Source organism: Anolis carolinensis, chromosome 6 (genome assembly GCF_035594765.1).
Source record: "Anolis carolinensis isolate JA03-04 chromosome 6, rAnoCar3.1.pri, whole genome shotgun sequence".
Classification (NCBI taxonomy): Eukaryota; Metazoa; Chordata; class Lepidosauria; order Squamata; family Dactyloidae; genus Anolis; species Anolis carolinensis.
Window position 1 is genome coordinate 111,156,949 of NC_085846.1, and position 16,596 is coordinate 111,173,544.

A 16,596-nucleotide genomic window follows, 5' to 3' on the forward strand; every position below is an offset into this window, starting at 1 on the left:
GGAATGTAATGATGTGTAAAACAAGGTTCAATTTATTAAACTTGATCAATTCTGTTTCATGCAAATCAATGCCTCTAATTAATTAGTTGCTACTAATTTGTCCCATGATTCTGTAGCAGAAATCTACAGCACTCTTATTAGCTTCTGATACACTCACTCAATCCTCTCCCTGTATTCCCTCAGCATATCCTTCACTGTTAGATGGTAATAAACAATGCAGAGATAGATCTGCAGGAGGCAAGGGGGGTTATTTTGTGCACAGGCAGCTTTTAAAAACACAAATAGAATTTACACATGCCCTATTGCTTGGTCATTGTGAGACCAGCTGGCTGCTACAGCCTCAGTTCCAAGGTTTAACTTTGGCCAGACCCCAGAAATTCTGTTTCAGCCTCATGCAAATAGGATATCTTTGATATGGGCAGGGTGACTTTACTCTTACCACCGTTCCTACCAGTACATTTTGGATTAGGAGATAAAATGTCTAGGCAAGAATATACACTATTAGCATAAGGTATCTCCTTGATTTGTTCATTACAGTTTGAAGCTATCCCTTGAAATGTTCTGAGCTTTTAATGGGTAAGATTTAGCCAGGACTTCTCATTCTCTATGGATCAACAACCGAGTTCATTGCATGTGCATTTATCTGCATATGTACATGTAATGCATCAATTACATTCCTAATGTGATCAGGAACAATTGTCTGATGACTGCAGTTATCATTGTGTGAAAGCAAAACACAGAGAAGGGATTGGTTCATATGCAAAGTCTATAATGTATGTGCTTCTAAAATATTGTCCAGGTTCACATCCATGTCCCCTTACAACTAGGAGACTTCCTTTGAACTTACATAAGATCTATCCCAGGCATGGGTAAACATGGGCTCTCCAGGTGTTTTGGACTTCAACTCCCACAATTCCTAACAGCCTAGGAATTTTGGGAGTTGCAGTCCAAAACACCTGGATGGCTGAAGTTTGGCCATGCCCGATCTATCCTTACTTGTCAGAAGCTGATTTAAAAAGGGAAGTTTAGCTCTCACTTCTGAAAAACAGATATTTGCACCGATGTCTTGTCTTATTCTCATGCTTGGTACTGGCTGGGTGGCTTCTTCCATCTTGGCCTTTTCACATGTTCCCCTTGCCTGGAAAGGAAATCTGATTCTAGTACTAGTGTGGTGGAGACTCCTTCTTTGGAGGCTTTTAAGCAGAGGCTGGATGGCCATCTGTCAGGGGTGCTTTGATTGCGATTTCCTGCTTCTGTCAGTATAGTTAGCTCTCCATATTCATAGATTAAACTGCCCAAAGCTTGAAAATATCCCTCCTCATCCAAAGGCCAATCTTTATGTTCCCATTTTATATAAGGGACATCACTTTACTGCTTCACTATATAGGATGAAACTTTTGAGCATCCAAGGATTTTGACATCCATATGGGATCCTTGAACCAAACCTCAGCAGATACTAAGGACCCCACTTCAGTTATTCCATGATTACTCTTATTTCCATTCCCTTTTGCCCATTTTTATTCAGATGATGAGCCTTGTGCCACAGGAACGTTTTAGTCTTTGTAAAGTACTTGATATATATCAAATGGCGTTAGAGGATCTAGATTAGAAAGTGGATATTGTGCATGAAACAGAAGCAACCTAGGTATGTAATATCTGTAGATTTATGTCAGCTGCCTGGTTCATATAGTGCTTGTAATCCTCCTAGCCCTGTTTCTCGGCTGAACAAGTGCCCGTGGCCTGGTGCCAGCCCACTAATTGCTTCCTGGTCCATGGCAAGGGAGCCGCCGGTTCAGCTCACGCCAATTGGCAGCATGCGTCAATGTCTCCTTCCTCCAGAGGAACTGGAGAGCTGGCAGGATCCCAGAAGAAGAACAGATTTAGAGTCTCTTTATTTAAGAAAAAGGGGAATAAATGAAGGATGGAGGTGGGTGGAAGGAAGCCCCAGGGAAATTACAGTCCTACTAATTTTTTCTCCTACACCTTGGAAGATATCAGAGCAAATAACTTGGTAAATGCTTAAGGGAAAAGGTTTGCCAATTGCTGTCTGAGATGAAGGGGAAAGCAAGAGGGAGAAGGAGAGGAAGAGAGAGAGAAATGACTTAATTGAAGGTGAAAAGTGAAGAAAAGTAGTTGAAGGGATGGAAGAAAAAATAGAACATAGGTTGGATTACTATATTTTTTAAAAAGATAGGTAGCAAGAACAAAAGCACAAAGGTGAAGAAGTGATGCTTGGCTATTTTATGTCTTGTAAGAAGTATGCTTTTAAGGTCAAATGCAACCTATTCACCTAAATAAACCACTGAATGAATAGAAATTTGGTAAATTAGCTCATTGTAAGTTTCCTTTGTTCAATGCATCTACATGAGTGGATATTAGGCCAGAGAGTAATGCTAGCCTTGGCAGGGGTTTCAATGGTTGGCATCCTGCTATAGAGAAAGCCCTGTAAAATGCACACACAAACCTGCCTTAACGCAATGATAGGTGACAGTACTTGTAACAGGGGTATGATGAGACACTTTGTGTTGCATAAACCAAATTTCTTGCTTTTGAAACAGAACTGTTTTCTATTTCAGGTTCTGGCATGAATTTATTAGACATCCACAACAAAGCATGGAACCCAGCCTGTCTTGATGCTTGTGCTCCTGGGTTAGGAAAAAAGTTGGGCGATCCTGTACCATCCTGCAAAGTACTGGTATGTTGTACTGATCTGGGGTGTATGCTAATATGTGCTCAATGAAACAGAGACTGTGAGAAAAAGGAAAGACCACATTACCACTGGATAGACTCAGTCAAGGAAGCCGAACCCTTGACTCTGCAGGACCTTTGCAAAGCTATTAGTAACAAGGATTTCTAGAAATCTCTTGGTTGCCGTAAATCAAAACTAATTTGATATTACAAAAGAACAGCAGCAACTTTCAGGTGGAGATCTGGTGAATCCTTTTAGTGAATATACTAACTAAGAGTTAAAATCCATATCTTCTATATTTATTGATAATATTGGTTTAGTTAGAATATTTCTATTTTCATAGGCAAATTTTCTACATTATAAATGTAAACTGGGTTCAAATAATAATAATAATTTGGAAACAATAGACATTGACAAAATTACAATCTGCCAACTGCAAAAGGCCACCCTGCTGGGATCTGCACGCATCATCTGAAAATACATCACACAGTCCTAGACACTTGGGAAGTGTTCGACTTGTGATTTTGTGAAATGAAATCCAGCATATCTATCTTGTTTTCTGTGTCATAATAAAATAATAATATTATTATTAATAATAATAATAATAATAATACAGTAGAGTCTCACTTATCCAACATAAACGGGCCGGCAGAATGTTGGATAAGCGAATATGTTGGATAATAAGGAGGGATTAAGAAAAAACCTATTAAACATTAAATTAGGCTATGATTTTACAAATTAAGCACCAAAACATCATGTTACATAACAAATTTGACTGAAAAAGTAGTTCAATATGCATTAATGCTATGTAGTAATTACTGTATTTACGAATTTAGCACCAAAATATCACAATGTATTGAAAACACTGACTACAAAAACAATGACTACTAAAAGGCAGACTGCATTGGATAATCCAGAACGCTGGATAAGCGAACGTTGGATAAGTGAGACTCTACTGTAATAAAATTTATTTGTATTTCGTCCTATCTCCCCAAGAGGACTCAGGACAGATTCCAACATACAACGGCAAACATTCAATGCTATTCAATTTACCCTTCAACAACTTTGTTAACTTGTCAATTTCTCTTAGCTCTCACATTTTCACTATCCAATCTTCTGTAGTTGGTGTTTCTGTCTTTCCCCCTGTTGAGCACATAGATTTTTTGCTGCTTTCAACATATACTGCAGTATTCAGTCATGCTCCTTATCTGATTGTCCAATAGTCATAGTAGTATAAGTTCTGATTTGAAGCTGAATTTTTTCTTAAGGATTTATTGGATTACTCCATAAATTTTTATCCTTTTTAAAGGTGTACGGCATATGGACTCTTCATGAACTTCACATTTCCAACATTTATTATTTGCACCTTTGTACATTGTTGATATTGGTTCAGGGAGGGGGGAATTAAATGCCATCTAAACATCGTTTTATAGACATTCTCTGTAAAAAGAAAGTGATTGTTTTGATGACGTATTGAAGCCTCCAATGTTTGGATAAGTTGCCCAATCACCTTCCCTGCTAAGCATCTCTGGTGGCTTTGTAAAGCTTTGTGGATCTTCTCTAAGGAATTTTGATACAAAAAACCTGCCATTGCTAACTTTACGTTGCTTTCCCCCCTCAATTTTAGGGCTCAGTCGCACCATATTACATTCAACGTTTTGGGTTTAATCCCCACTGTAAAGTCGTAGCATTTACTGGAGACAACCCAGGTAAGAAAGCTCAAACAGTTTATTGATAGAACACTGAATATTTATAATATAATACAATATAATAAAATATATACCATATTATTCCTTGCTGAAGTTTCAGTCAGCATTCAAAATGACCTTGACAGATTTAGAAAAAGAATTTCAAGAGGGAGAAATGTACTACATTTAGGTGGAAAAAATGAAATGCAGAGATACAGGATGGGAGACATCTGTCTTGAAAGCAGTCCTTGTGATCTCTATTTAGAAACCTCACAGATTTCTAAATAGACCACAAGCTGAACATGAATAAATAGTGGCCAAAAAAAGCAAGAGCAGATCAAGGCTAAACTCAATGGTACAACGAATGGCTTGAATCCCACTGATATTAAAAGATATTCCAATTCTCATTACAGTTTTTGGTTCTGTATAGCTTTCTGCATGAAGGCTAATCATGAATTTAACTTCTCTTCCCTTTTGCCTTTTCAGCCTCTCTGGCAGCAATGAGACTTGCAGAAGGGGATCTTACAGTAAGTCTTGACACCTTTGTGAAACATTCCCTCTGCTAATTAGAGCTGAAACTCTAAATTAGACACAATTGTGTCTTTAGATTCTGCAAGACTGATTTTGGTTGGAATGTGCCATTAATTAACTCCTCCTGCACTTTGGAAGAGAGACAAGTATGACCTTAAATCATCATAGTCATTGTCAACAATTGGTTTGATTTCTATATATCCCCCTTTATGCCCAAACTTGAAAGCAGGGTTGGTCATAACAAGCTTGCAAGGATTGGACACACGTAAAAACACAATAACCAATACAAACAATTTATGATATTAAAACACAAAACCTATATCAATAAAGAAGTACAATGCCCACTCATTAAAAACTCCTACTTCAGAAACCGGTTAATTGCTAAAGGCCTGAAGAAAAAGGTTTTGGCAGTGGAAGGAAGAACAATAAGTCAAGCTAGATTTTCTTGCATGGAGGCTCTATAAACTCAAAGGCCTTTTCCATAGATATCACTGGAATATATATTTCTTAACTTCAACATGTTCCTGTTCCTGGTCTATATGTGCTCTGAATGAATGTGTGACAGCCTCTCTTGAAATATGTTGGAGTAACATATATGTGTATATTCTTCAGTATTTCCTGAGTCTTAACTGGATGCGTAACTCTGTTATAAAAGGATTTCTTGTAATGAAGCCAGAAGAACTGGTGAAATGAAAGGTGTTTCTGGGGTATTTGTCACCATGGTGGTTTATTTAATGAATGCAAATTTCATCACATGGTATTACAGCCATTTTAGTGATTTGTGAGTTTCTCTTCCGAAATCCTTACATTTCATTGTGCTTAGTTGTACCTTACCTTTCATGAAAAGGTGACAAGGCTAGCCGATATCACAAGAATCCAATTGCCTTAATGTGCAATTTAGCTATAATTAGTAGTACAAATGAATGGGTTTAATTTAATTTCTGTATTGCTTTTCATGCACATTGTGCTAACACCTCAATTACTTTCTCCCACAGATCAGCCTTGGAACCAGTGACACATTGTTTCTCTGGATTAAGCAGCCCAAACCTGCTTTAGAAGGTCACATCCTCTGCAGTCCTGTGGATACAGAAGCCTACATGGCCCTGCTGTGGTAATGCACCTTTTCTTGTTTTGATTGTGACGGCTGCCTTTATAGGTAACCTCCTGCAATCTGTGACATTACATTGACATAGATGGTGGGATTCTCTTTCCCAGGTATGTCACTGTTGATGCAGAAATTTTCAAATTAGGCTGAGAGAAGACCCAACCCTCAGTTGTTGAAAAATACCCATAACTGTTAGATGTACAGAAGATGTATGTGGGAATATTTTTTTATTAAGACTGTGCTTCTTCCACTCATTACAAAAAAATTAAGCTTGGTCTCGCCATTTATATACTGTTTATTGACACCTAATCAGGGAATACAACCCAGCTGTGATGATGATGATGATGATGATGATGATGACGACAACAACAACAACAACAACAACAACAACAACAATAATAAAAACCAAATATGGATTGTCGAGAAGCAACTAAAAAAGCTTACACAATATGAGGATTTAAAGACAGAACTGCAAAGACTCTGGCAAAAGCCAGTAAAGGTGGTCCCAGTGGTGACCTTTCTGTTTGTAGTTAGGAGAGAATACAGAGATATCACTCAGCCTTCCAGAATGAAGACTAAAAGCATTATCCGTATGTTTTGAGATGTCATTGGGTGCACACATTTTAAAGGCTTTAATGCTGAATTTAATATAAATATATGCCAACATCGATATGCCTGTGCACATTTTAAAACCTCTAATATTGAATTTAATATAAACATATGCCAAAATGGATATACTTTCACTTTGTCACGCTTACCATTCAATCCTGTGTTGTTTGCCCAAAAGAAGTCTCAATGCAGAAATTTTTGAACTATGTTTAAACAACATGTCAACGTAAAATTCTATTCAAGTATCATAGGAGAGGCACCTAATTGTTATTATTATTTTCATTTTATAATTTAGTTATAAGAATGGTTCTTTGATGAGAGAGAAGATACGGGATAAGATTGCCTTTGGCTCATGGGAAGAGTTCTCCAAAGCATTAGCATCAACGCCTGTTGGGAATGAAGGAAATGTAGGTATGTATTTGGCAGAAAACTTTGTTTAGATACTTTTAATTCCTTTCCCATCCTTTTCCTGTGGGCCCATGTGTCAGCAAAGAAGTCACTGTGATAAGAAACATAAATTTCTTTTCTTCTGGTGTAACTGCAAATGTTGATGGCTATAACAGACTATGGGCAGCCACCACAAGAATGTATAAGAGTGATACTTAATAAAAGGAAAAGCTACTTCCATGGCAAACTATGATCAAACCCTGTCTTATCAATTTTGTTAGATTACAGATAAACCTTTGTTAACTGAGCAGAAACACAACAATATCTCCAACTTTTTATTTAGGTTTTTATTTTGATGTGATGGAGATTATACCCAAGGCAGAGGGAATTCACAGATTCAACAAACACAACGAAAAAGTAAGAACATTTTTGTTTTGTTTTAAGGATTGTCTCAAATATATAATAAATACAAATATAATAAATACAATTATTAGGGCTGGCCAAAATGTCACAAAAGAGTGACCAGGCTTTTGGGTTCTGCACAATATAACGAGTATGGGAGTTGCACACAGGATATTTTGATTCAAATCCTTTCTAAACATCTGATTCAATAACAATAACTTTCCATTCCTCTCTCAACCACAACCTTCCATTTTTAGAAGTATGTGCAGCCTAATAGTTCAACCTGCCTATTAGAATAAGTGAGATGAGGATCCTAAACTACTTTGAGCACTTTTAGTCCATTTCTAGTTTGTATATGTGAAAATAAACCACCAGATTCAGTGGCACTTGACCCTTGGAGACTGAACTTTCTTAAGTGTAGGAGAAATAAATGATAATACCATTCCAATGTATACTAAAATTATGGGAACTTTGTCTAATGTTTGTGGAACAAGACTATATTTATTTATTCACTGGCCTTGACTTCTGATTATAATATGGTTACACTATTAATCAATGAAGGTGATAATAGAAGAAGACAGCTTTTTGCAAATAATTGTGTTTTTGACTCCCCTCTCCATGTTCAGAAATGACAAAAATATTCTGTAAGTGAAACTGAAAAAAGAGTATTTCCTATAGTGGGGGGTCTATAGAGAAATGAATTTACAGATGTATAGGAGGATTCTTCCCGACGTGCTTGATTCCAAGACTGCAGAATGTGGTATTTGGGACAAGAGTATGAGTTGTGTTGGGATTGTTATAAAACCCAGTGTATAATATGCATGTTGTTGATAACAATGATAATGCAGAAGAATAAGAATCCCGCCCCAAAGTGACCTCTGTTGCCTCATTGGGTATGGACCTGTTTTTCTGTCTTTCTATCCAGGTGACCACATTTCCTAAGGAAGTGGAGATACGTGCCTTGATCGAAGGACAGTTCATGGCCAAAAGGATTCATGCTGAAAAGCTTGGATACAAAATCTGTGAGTGTGCTTGTGGTGTGGCAAACCCGGGGCTAAAGGAATATGAGATTAAGACGGTAAATGCTGTTGGCAGAGTTGAACACATATTCTGCCCCAGATGCCGATCAAGAAGGTACAGCTGCCGGGCTCATCCCGGAGGAGGACAGCCAAATTGATGGGTCATTCTGGATCAGTAGTTTTGAGCGTGGAGGAAAGTGCTTCCCCAGTTTTGTTTTGAAAGATTGGTTCAGAAATGAAATATCCTACCTTAGGGAAGAGATGGTGAAATGTGAAAAGTAAGCCTCTTAGACCTGCAAAGGGTTGAAAGTGGGATTTATTATTTTCAAGTCTTCCATCCATATTCACATTGTTTTTACAAACACCTCGATAGTATCTTGGTTTGCTTTCATGGCTCATTTCTGTAAAATCCTGGGCTTTGTCATTTCAGTGAGGGACTTCAGATGCGTCTACTATGTTGTAGAATGAATGCAGTTTGACACCACCTTAATAGCTATGGTTCAGTGCTATGGAATCCCAGGAAGAGAGGTTGAGTGTCAGGATCTTGTCTTTGTCTCTATACTAAGAAGGGAAGGGTTGCTTTGGCAGATGCTTACCTAGACGTTGTTGATAAAACATGTCATGCCTTTGGACTGCTAGAGGTACTGAGTACTTCCAGATGGAAGGCTCCTAACTGTTGAAAGGCACAGTGCAGACATTGTGTGTGGTTCCCCCCCCCACCCCCTTTTTTTTAAACCACAAAGAGTCACATGAGACCATAAAGACAAGCAGGTTTTATTTGTCATAAGCTCTTGTGGACTCCAGCCTATATTATCGGATGTCACTTCCTCAATATAACTTTTCAGGTAAACTTGGAGGCCTGCGACAGAAGCATGATTTCATTGTTCTTGTGTTGTTCTCATTCTTTTTTGCATATATTTACAAGTCAATGCCATGGTGGATTGTGCCCAAGAAGGTTATTCTATAATAGCAAAAAAGAGCAGCTATATCTCTTATTCATATAAGTGTATTTTACAGGTCCAGTGCTACATTTACCTGCAGTTCTTAATTGTTCATAGAAAAACACATTGAGCACTCCTTATCCAAAATATTCCAGTATCCAAAATTGTCAACATGTGTGGTTGAGACAGTAACACCTTTGTTTTCTGATGATTCACAAGCTTCGTTTGTGCACAAAATTAAGAAAAATATTGTCTAAAATTATCTTCAGACTATGTGTATATGAAACCTAAATGAATTTGTGTTTAGACTAACGTACTATCTCCAAGACATTTCATTATGTACATAAGTACAACATATGTAGTCCAAACTCTGGAAAAGAAAATCTGAAATCCAAATACTTTTGGTTCAAAGCAGATAAGGGAAACTCAGCCTACAGCTCTTGCTTCTGTATCTAAAAGGTACTACCCTTACTTCTGTGTAGTTTTAATTGTGGTCTCTCCCAGTTATGGATGAAGTGAGAGAATGCTGTGATAGCATGCAAGTTCACTTGAATATCATCCCTTTTCTGTTCAATCGGAAGTAAAGTGTCCATAGGATTCCATCATAGCACATCCTAGTCTTTTCACTTGCAAGATCTCAGCTTTTAAGATAGTGATTTTTAAAATCTTCTGTCTGATATCTACTCTATTGCAAAAAGAGGCAGAGAATGCAGGGTCATTTTAGGATTTACATATTAACGTACCGTGAGATTTTACCATGTATATGTGTGTTCCGGCTGGAGTGGTCCATGCATTAAAAACATGGAATACATGTTTATTATTCTTAATAGTCATTTGAGCTGAATAGAGCCTCTATATTCCATCCTAATCATGAGATATGCATGGGACACACAACTGAAGAGCCAAATTACTATTATTCAGGTTGTTGTATGTTTTCTGGGCTGTATGGCCATGTTCCAGAAGTATTCTCTCCTGACGTTTCGCCCACATCTATGGCAGGCATCTTCAGAGGTTGTGAGGTATGGAGAAACTAAGTAAGGAGGTTTATATATATCTGTGGAAAGTCCAGGGTGAGAGCAGAACACTTTGTCAGTTGGAGGCCAGTGTGAATGTTGTAGTTAATCGCCTTAATTAGCATTGAAAAGCTTCATCTCCTGGCTTTTCCTGCCTGGGGGCATCCTTTGTTCAGAGTCATTAGCTGCCCTTGGTTCCTATGTCTGGAATTTCTCTGTTTTCAGAGTGTTGCTTCTTATTTACTGTTCTGATTTTTGAGTTTTTTAATACTGGTAGCCAGATTTTGTTCATTTTTATGGTTTCTTCCTTTCTGTTGAAGTTGTCCACATGCTTGTGAATTTCAATGGTTTCTCTGGAACATGGCCATACAGCCCGGAAAACATACAACAACCCTGTGATCCCGGCCATGAAAGCCTTCAACAACACATACTATTATTCACTCTGCCACTTTGCAATTTTCCTGGAAGGTGGGACTAGATAGATCCTTGGCCAGACCATATGGAGGATTTATGGAAAACTCACTCAAATTAGTATGTTTTCCCCAAGAAGAAATATAGCATCCAGCGTTACAAATAACTAGTAAGCATTGTTATGGAACTATGATCCTCCCAGCACACATTGTTCTCATGTCATGCTTTTTCAGTGATCCTTTCCTTCCAGGAGGGGGCAGTAGATCCCATCTCATGGCAATTCTATCATTTTCTTTGGATGCATCTTCACCTTGTCTTTTAATTTCAGCTGATTATAAAGTGTACTATTGAACCAAGTGACAAGAGAAATTATGACTGGTTTCTAGTCCAAATGCAAAAGTCAAAGTGTTATGCGTGGGTTTTTTTTGTTACAAAGTTATTGTGTTTCTGTTTTTTCTAAAGTGTTACAATCACATTTCAAGGAAAGTTTGCCAGCAACATTTTGTATCCTGTTTAGAGCTGTTGACTTAAAGGGTGGAAAGTGTGTTGTTAGCTAATTAGGGAGAAAAAAGCCAGCCATGTGCAACTCTTCCTATTTCTTTCCTTTGAATTGTGATGATAATATCATCAGTTTGTATTTGATCTGCCTACCCAAAATTTCCATTTTCTAGGTATGACTCAGTTAATGAAGTAAATAAATGAAATAAATATATTTCTAGGCAGTACTGTTTTAACACAACATTTGGCTTTAGGTGTAAAAACGATTTGGAAAGAATAGGGATGGGTCCCTACTTCCTACACCACAGAAAAAGAGAGGAGTTCAACAGGTGTCACCAAACCTTTTATTCAAAATAACAAATATGTACATGTGAAATAACCAGGCCAGGAAAGTTTTGCAAAAATAAGCACAAACATTTGAGAACTTCTTCCCAAATGCATCCAGGGACTATTTTTCTTTTTTTCCTCAGGCTCCACTTTCTATATAATCTATAAAATCTATAATCATTTCAATCTATGCTGTTTACACATGCTAAAGTAGCCTCCGGTGGCTCAGTGTGTTAAAGCGCTGAGCTGCTGAACTTGTAGACCGAAAAGACCCAGGTTCAAATCCGGGGAGCGGGGTGCCCGCTGTTAGCTCCAGCTTCTGCCAACCTAGCAGTTCAAAAACATGCCAATGTGAGTAGATCAATAGATACCGCTCCAGCGGGAAGGTAATGGCGCTCCATGCAGTCAGGCCAGTGGCCACATGACCTTGGAGGTGTCTACGGACAATGCCGGCTCTTCGGCTTAGAAATGGAGATGAGCACCAACCCCCAAAGTCGGACACGACTGGACTTAATGTCAGGGGAAACCTTTACGTTTGCCTAAGGTAGCTGGTGGCAAGGCTAATCTGCTTCCACTCCCCTTCCACTCTGTTTTGCTGTTCATATAGTCAAGAATTCCCAGAGGCAACTGTTCTTTACTTTGCCTGTTTTAAGAAGGTAAACATTAGGTTTGCTTAGAATATAATCCCATTCTTTCCCAACTCCACTTGCCAAAACGGCGACCTCCATCTTTTACAAAAAGTCGCTATTGAATCTACCATCACTGTAGTTTCTCCTGATATCAAGTTGGGAGTTTGGGAATGCTGCCAAATCAAGCGCCCCAAAGACTGATAAAATGGAGCCATTATTTATGGTCTGATACTTCTCAAATGTCAAGAGCCCACTTGACAACTAATCTAGCAGCCCCAGTGGCTTTACTCTTCAGGATGTTGTTCCAATGTAGGTCCCATGAAAAAACATCACTGGGTACAGAAATGAAGAATGCAAAATAATAAATAAGATGATCTCCTGTATTGACACAGAGTTTCTATTGGCACAGGGAGATTTTTTATTTATCATGTCAGAAGCAAAATGAGGGTACAGTTATAATGAATTTTAAAAACACAAATAAAGTTAAAAACTTAGCATTATACTAGATTTCCTTTGACCAGTAGCTGGCCACTTGGAATTCCTCTGGTGTTGCTATAAGAAGTTCCTCCATTGTGTATGTGGCAGAGCTCAGACTGCATTGTAATAGGTGGTCTATGGTTTGTTCTTCTCCACACTCGTATGTCGTGGACACCACTTTGTGGCCCCATTTCTTAAGATTGGCTCTGTATCTCATGTTGCTAGAGTGCAGTCTGTTCAGCACCTTCCAAGTCGCCCAGGCTTCTGTGTGCCCAGGAGGGAGTTTCTCATCTGGTATCAACCATGGATTGAGGTTCCCGGTTTTAACCTGCCACTTTTGGAGTCTTGCTTGCTGCAAATATCTCTGTAGATCTTAGAGAGCTGTTTCTTGATTTAAGGCATTGGCATGCTGGCTGGTATCCAAACAGAGGGTGGGCTGGAGATGTCAATGCCTTGGTCTATTGGCTGCTACTTCTCGACGGATATCAGGTCTTTGGAGACCAACAGACTTTTAATAAATGGCTGTTGTCTGAATGCATTACAACATTCACAGCCTTGTAAATCTGGATTTTTAAAATCATTTAAGTTTAAAGGGAACTTTGAACTCCTGATGTTGTGTGTAATGCATCGGCAAATTTAAAGGAAAGCAGGGGACAATAAGTCTGTGGCTTTCTGAAGGTGACTGAATTTAGTATCATCCTGCACTGTAAGCTGGGCTGGAAGGGGCTGATGGAAGGTGAGGTCAAACAAAACTTGGAGCTTCATGTTTTCTCATGTTCTGTGATAGAAAGGCACAATCTGCCTTGTGAACCTGTTGATGACATAACATGGCAGTGAAAAAAAGGATGGGTTTATGAGTCACATAGACATAACAACCCTGAGTCCCCTCGGGGAGATAGGGTGGGGTATAAATAAAGGTATTATTATTATTATTTTATGACACAGCAAACAAGATAGACATGCTGGATTTCGTATCACAAAATCACAAGTCGAACACTTCCCAAGTGTCTAGGACTGTGTGATGTATTTTCGGATGATGCATGCAGATCCCAGTAGGGTGGCCTTTTGCAGCTGGCAGATCATGATTTTGTAAATGTCTATTGTTTCCAAATGCCGGCTGAGATCTTTTGGCATGGCACTCAATGTTGTTGTTGTTGTTATTGTTGTTGTTATTATTATTATATTTTAAATGGGCAGAATGGAAGGCTGGCTGTTTCTGTTTCTTAATTATTTTGGACCCAACAATACTTATTCCCGGTGCTTCATGCAGTCATGCCAGCCACACGACCTTTGAGGTGTCTACGGACAACGCCGGCTTTTCAGCTTAGAAATGGAGATCAGCACCAAGCCCCAGAGGCGGACACGACTAGACTTAATATTAGGGGAAAGCCTTTACCTTTACCTAATACTTATTTCCAGAACGACAGCCTAGTTTTTATTGAAGTGTGACTGTTCTGCATTTTGGGGCATGCAACATGTGTCAAAATCCTTTCCCATCCCTTTCTTTGTATTCACCGCCGAAGAGTTATGGCTACCTGTGTCGTAACTAATGTTGTTCCTCCTTAGATGAGGTGAAGAACTCTGGGAGGAGGCCACTCTGTAATTGCATACAGATGAAATCAATGCCTTTTCTTCTTCTCTTGCCCAGGGGGATTTGCAGTTCTCAAAGACAATCAATGCTGAAACATTGCCCTTGTTGCCAGCATGCCTCTTGCTGGTTCCTGTGCTGAGTTCCTATTATATTCCTGCAGCTGGATGCTGGCTGGTGGATTGGACTCCTGCTATATTGTTTTGTTTTTAAAAGCGGTGCTTAGAAATACAGGGGGAAAGCATAGATTTCTGAACTGTGTTTAAATGATTGTTAGTGGTTGTCTCTGTTCCTGGAAATGAAAAGGAAAATAATAATATGGCACATTCAGCTGTATGTGTTTTAACAAATGAAAGCTGCCTTGGATTCCAGGGTTGGGAAAAAGGCAGGATATAAATAGATTAAATATACATCTTCCGCCTTCTCCTGCTTGTACTACTTGTTGTTGTGTGCCTTCAAGTCCTTTCCAACGTATGGTAACCCAATCACAGGGTTTTCTGCAGGAATGCCTTTGCACCAGCAGAGGCATGATTGCAATTTTAGATTTATTCCTTTCTCTGGCACAGTAAGCACAAAATTGTGTTTTAGTTTTCAGTAATTTTAGCTCTTTTTTTAGTATTGTATTAGTTTTGTGAAATGTCCAAGTAATTCTGTGGAGCTATAGAGCTATAAAAATACAATAATTAAACAAATCAATAAATGAAAGAAGCAATTCTGAGAAAGGCCATGGCAGCATTCCCTTCTCTGTCATTCAAATTGAAAAAAAAGAGACTCTTGAAAGCAATGGATTCCTTTATGCCATTGAAATTGCGAGACTCAATGCTCTAACTCATTTGACCACATCTATCTTTCAATAATGGTGGTTGACAGTCCATGTTAACCAGCATTTGGCTTTACAGCAGTGATTTGCTGAAAGTTTGTTTTGCAGGGTTTTAAATGCAACCTGGCTGCAGAATGAAGGCTAGCCTAAGGACATAACAAACTTGGTTTAATTCATTTTCAACACCTCTAATGAGCAATAAAAGTGGATTGTGTGCGTGAAACATTTTTGTATGCAAAGAATTCAGACTGGGGTTTAATTTTAAACAATATTTTTCTAGTTGTTCCAGTAAAGGAACTGACACTTAGGCAGAAAATATGGATATTTTTTCTTATTAGTTCAATGTACATGGCACTGTATGAAAAACCTTGAAGACACATGTCTGCCCCAAGGAACTTGCAAATTTAATTTTGATAGTAGAGAAAATGGCAAAGGTAGCAGAAGCAATGGTGGTAGTTAAAGGAGTGGAGATAATGAGGGAAGGCTTCTTGGATCCTGTGCTTAGAAGCAACAAGTGACCACAGGAGAGGTCAGTCTGTGTTGGTAGGTGAATTCTGGGGACAACATGTCAACCATTCTAGAATTTTCAAGTGTTCAAATAGATGGAAGAGGAAAATGTAAATGACGCCACAGGAGTATTAAACCAGGACATTTCCCTCAGGCAGGAAGCAGCCAGGCTTTGATGCTGCAAAGCCATTAAATGCCAATCAAGCTGGCCAATTGCTACATTCACACTTGCCTCAAACAAACAAGAGTTCTTCCTCCCACCCTGAGCCTTCCACAGATATATAAACCCCACTTGCCTAGTTTCCAACAAACCTCACAACCTCTGAGGATGCCTGCCATAGATGTGGGTGAAATGTCAGGAGAGAATGCTCCTGGAACATGGCCACTCTGCCTGGAAAACTCACAGGAACCCACTGAGAAATCCTTTTCCTTTCTCCCCTCTACTAGATTGTGACTATTTGGGAAGCGCTCAGTTCCAGGAAAGCTATGAGCCGCTTGAGAACCAGCATGGTGTATTGATTTGCCTATGAAACTATGACTCTGGAGACCAGGGTTTGAATCTTCACTTTGCCATGGAAAAATCACCGGGTGATCTTAAACAAGTCACACTCTCTCAGCCTTAAAGAAAGGCAAAGACTAACTTCTTCTGACTAGAGTATTTTGTGATATGTTTGCCTAAGTTGGTCATGATTTGAAGGCACACAATAACATGAGTCCCTTACCTTGGCTCTATGAAGGTTCTTCCTTCACTTAGAAATGCAACAACATTCTTCTTGCATGTAAAAATGAAGTGGTTCAGGAGAACAAGATAGGCTGATTTTACAGTGATAAACATCTGGATAAACATCCAGTTCTACTGGTGTTTTCAAGCAGGCAGTGTATTTTTGAACCTATTATTTATTCAAGCAAACTCCAAGTTTTTGCACCTGCCTCTTTCCTGACAAAAAAGAAATTG

The 16,596-nt window shown here is 38.8% G+C and overlaps 1 protein-coding gene across 3 annotated transcripts in view; it reads left to right on the forward strand.

Moving 5' to 3' along the window:
• The window catches only part of xylb (xylulokinase), a 96,000-nt gene that overhangs the window by 24,367 nt on the left and 55,037 nt on the right, over positions 1 to 16,596 (forward strand). For all 3 annotated transcript variants that reach the window (XR_001730391.2, XM_003221906.4, XM_062957523.1), the window contains exons 9-15: positions 2,577 to 2,695; positions 4,317 to 4,398; positions 4,864 to 4,904; positions 5,904 to 6,019; positions 6,918 to 7,033; positions 7,353 to 7,426; positions 8,337 to 8,433. Coding sequence is in view for 2 of the 3 variants with exons in the window: in XM_003221906.4 (XP_003221954.1) it covers positions 2,577 to 2,695; positions 4,317 to 4,398; positions 4,864 to 4,904; positions 5,904 to 6,019; positions 6,918 to 7,033; positions 7,353 to 7,426; positions 8,337 to 8,433 (645 nt within the window). In the remaining variant the exon portion in view is untranslated. The remainder of the gene's footprint in view (positions 1 to 2,576; positions 2,696 to 4,316; positions 4,399 to 4,863; positions 4,905 to 5,903; positions 6,020 to 6,917; positions 7,034 to 7,352; positions 7,427 to 8,336; positions 8,434 to 16,596) is intronic.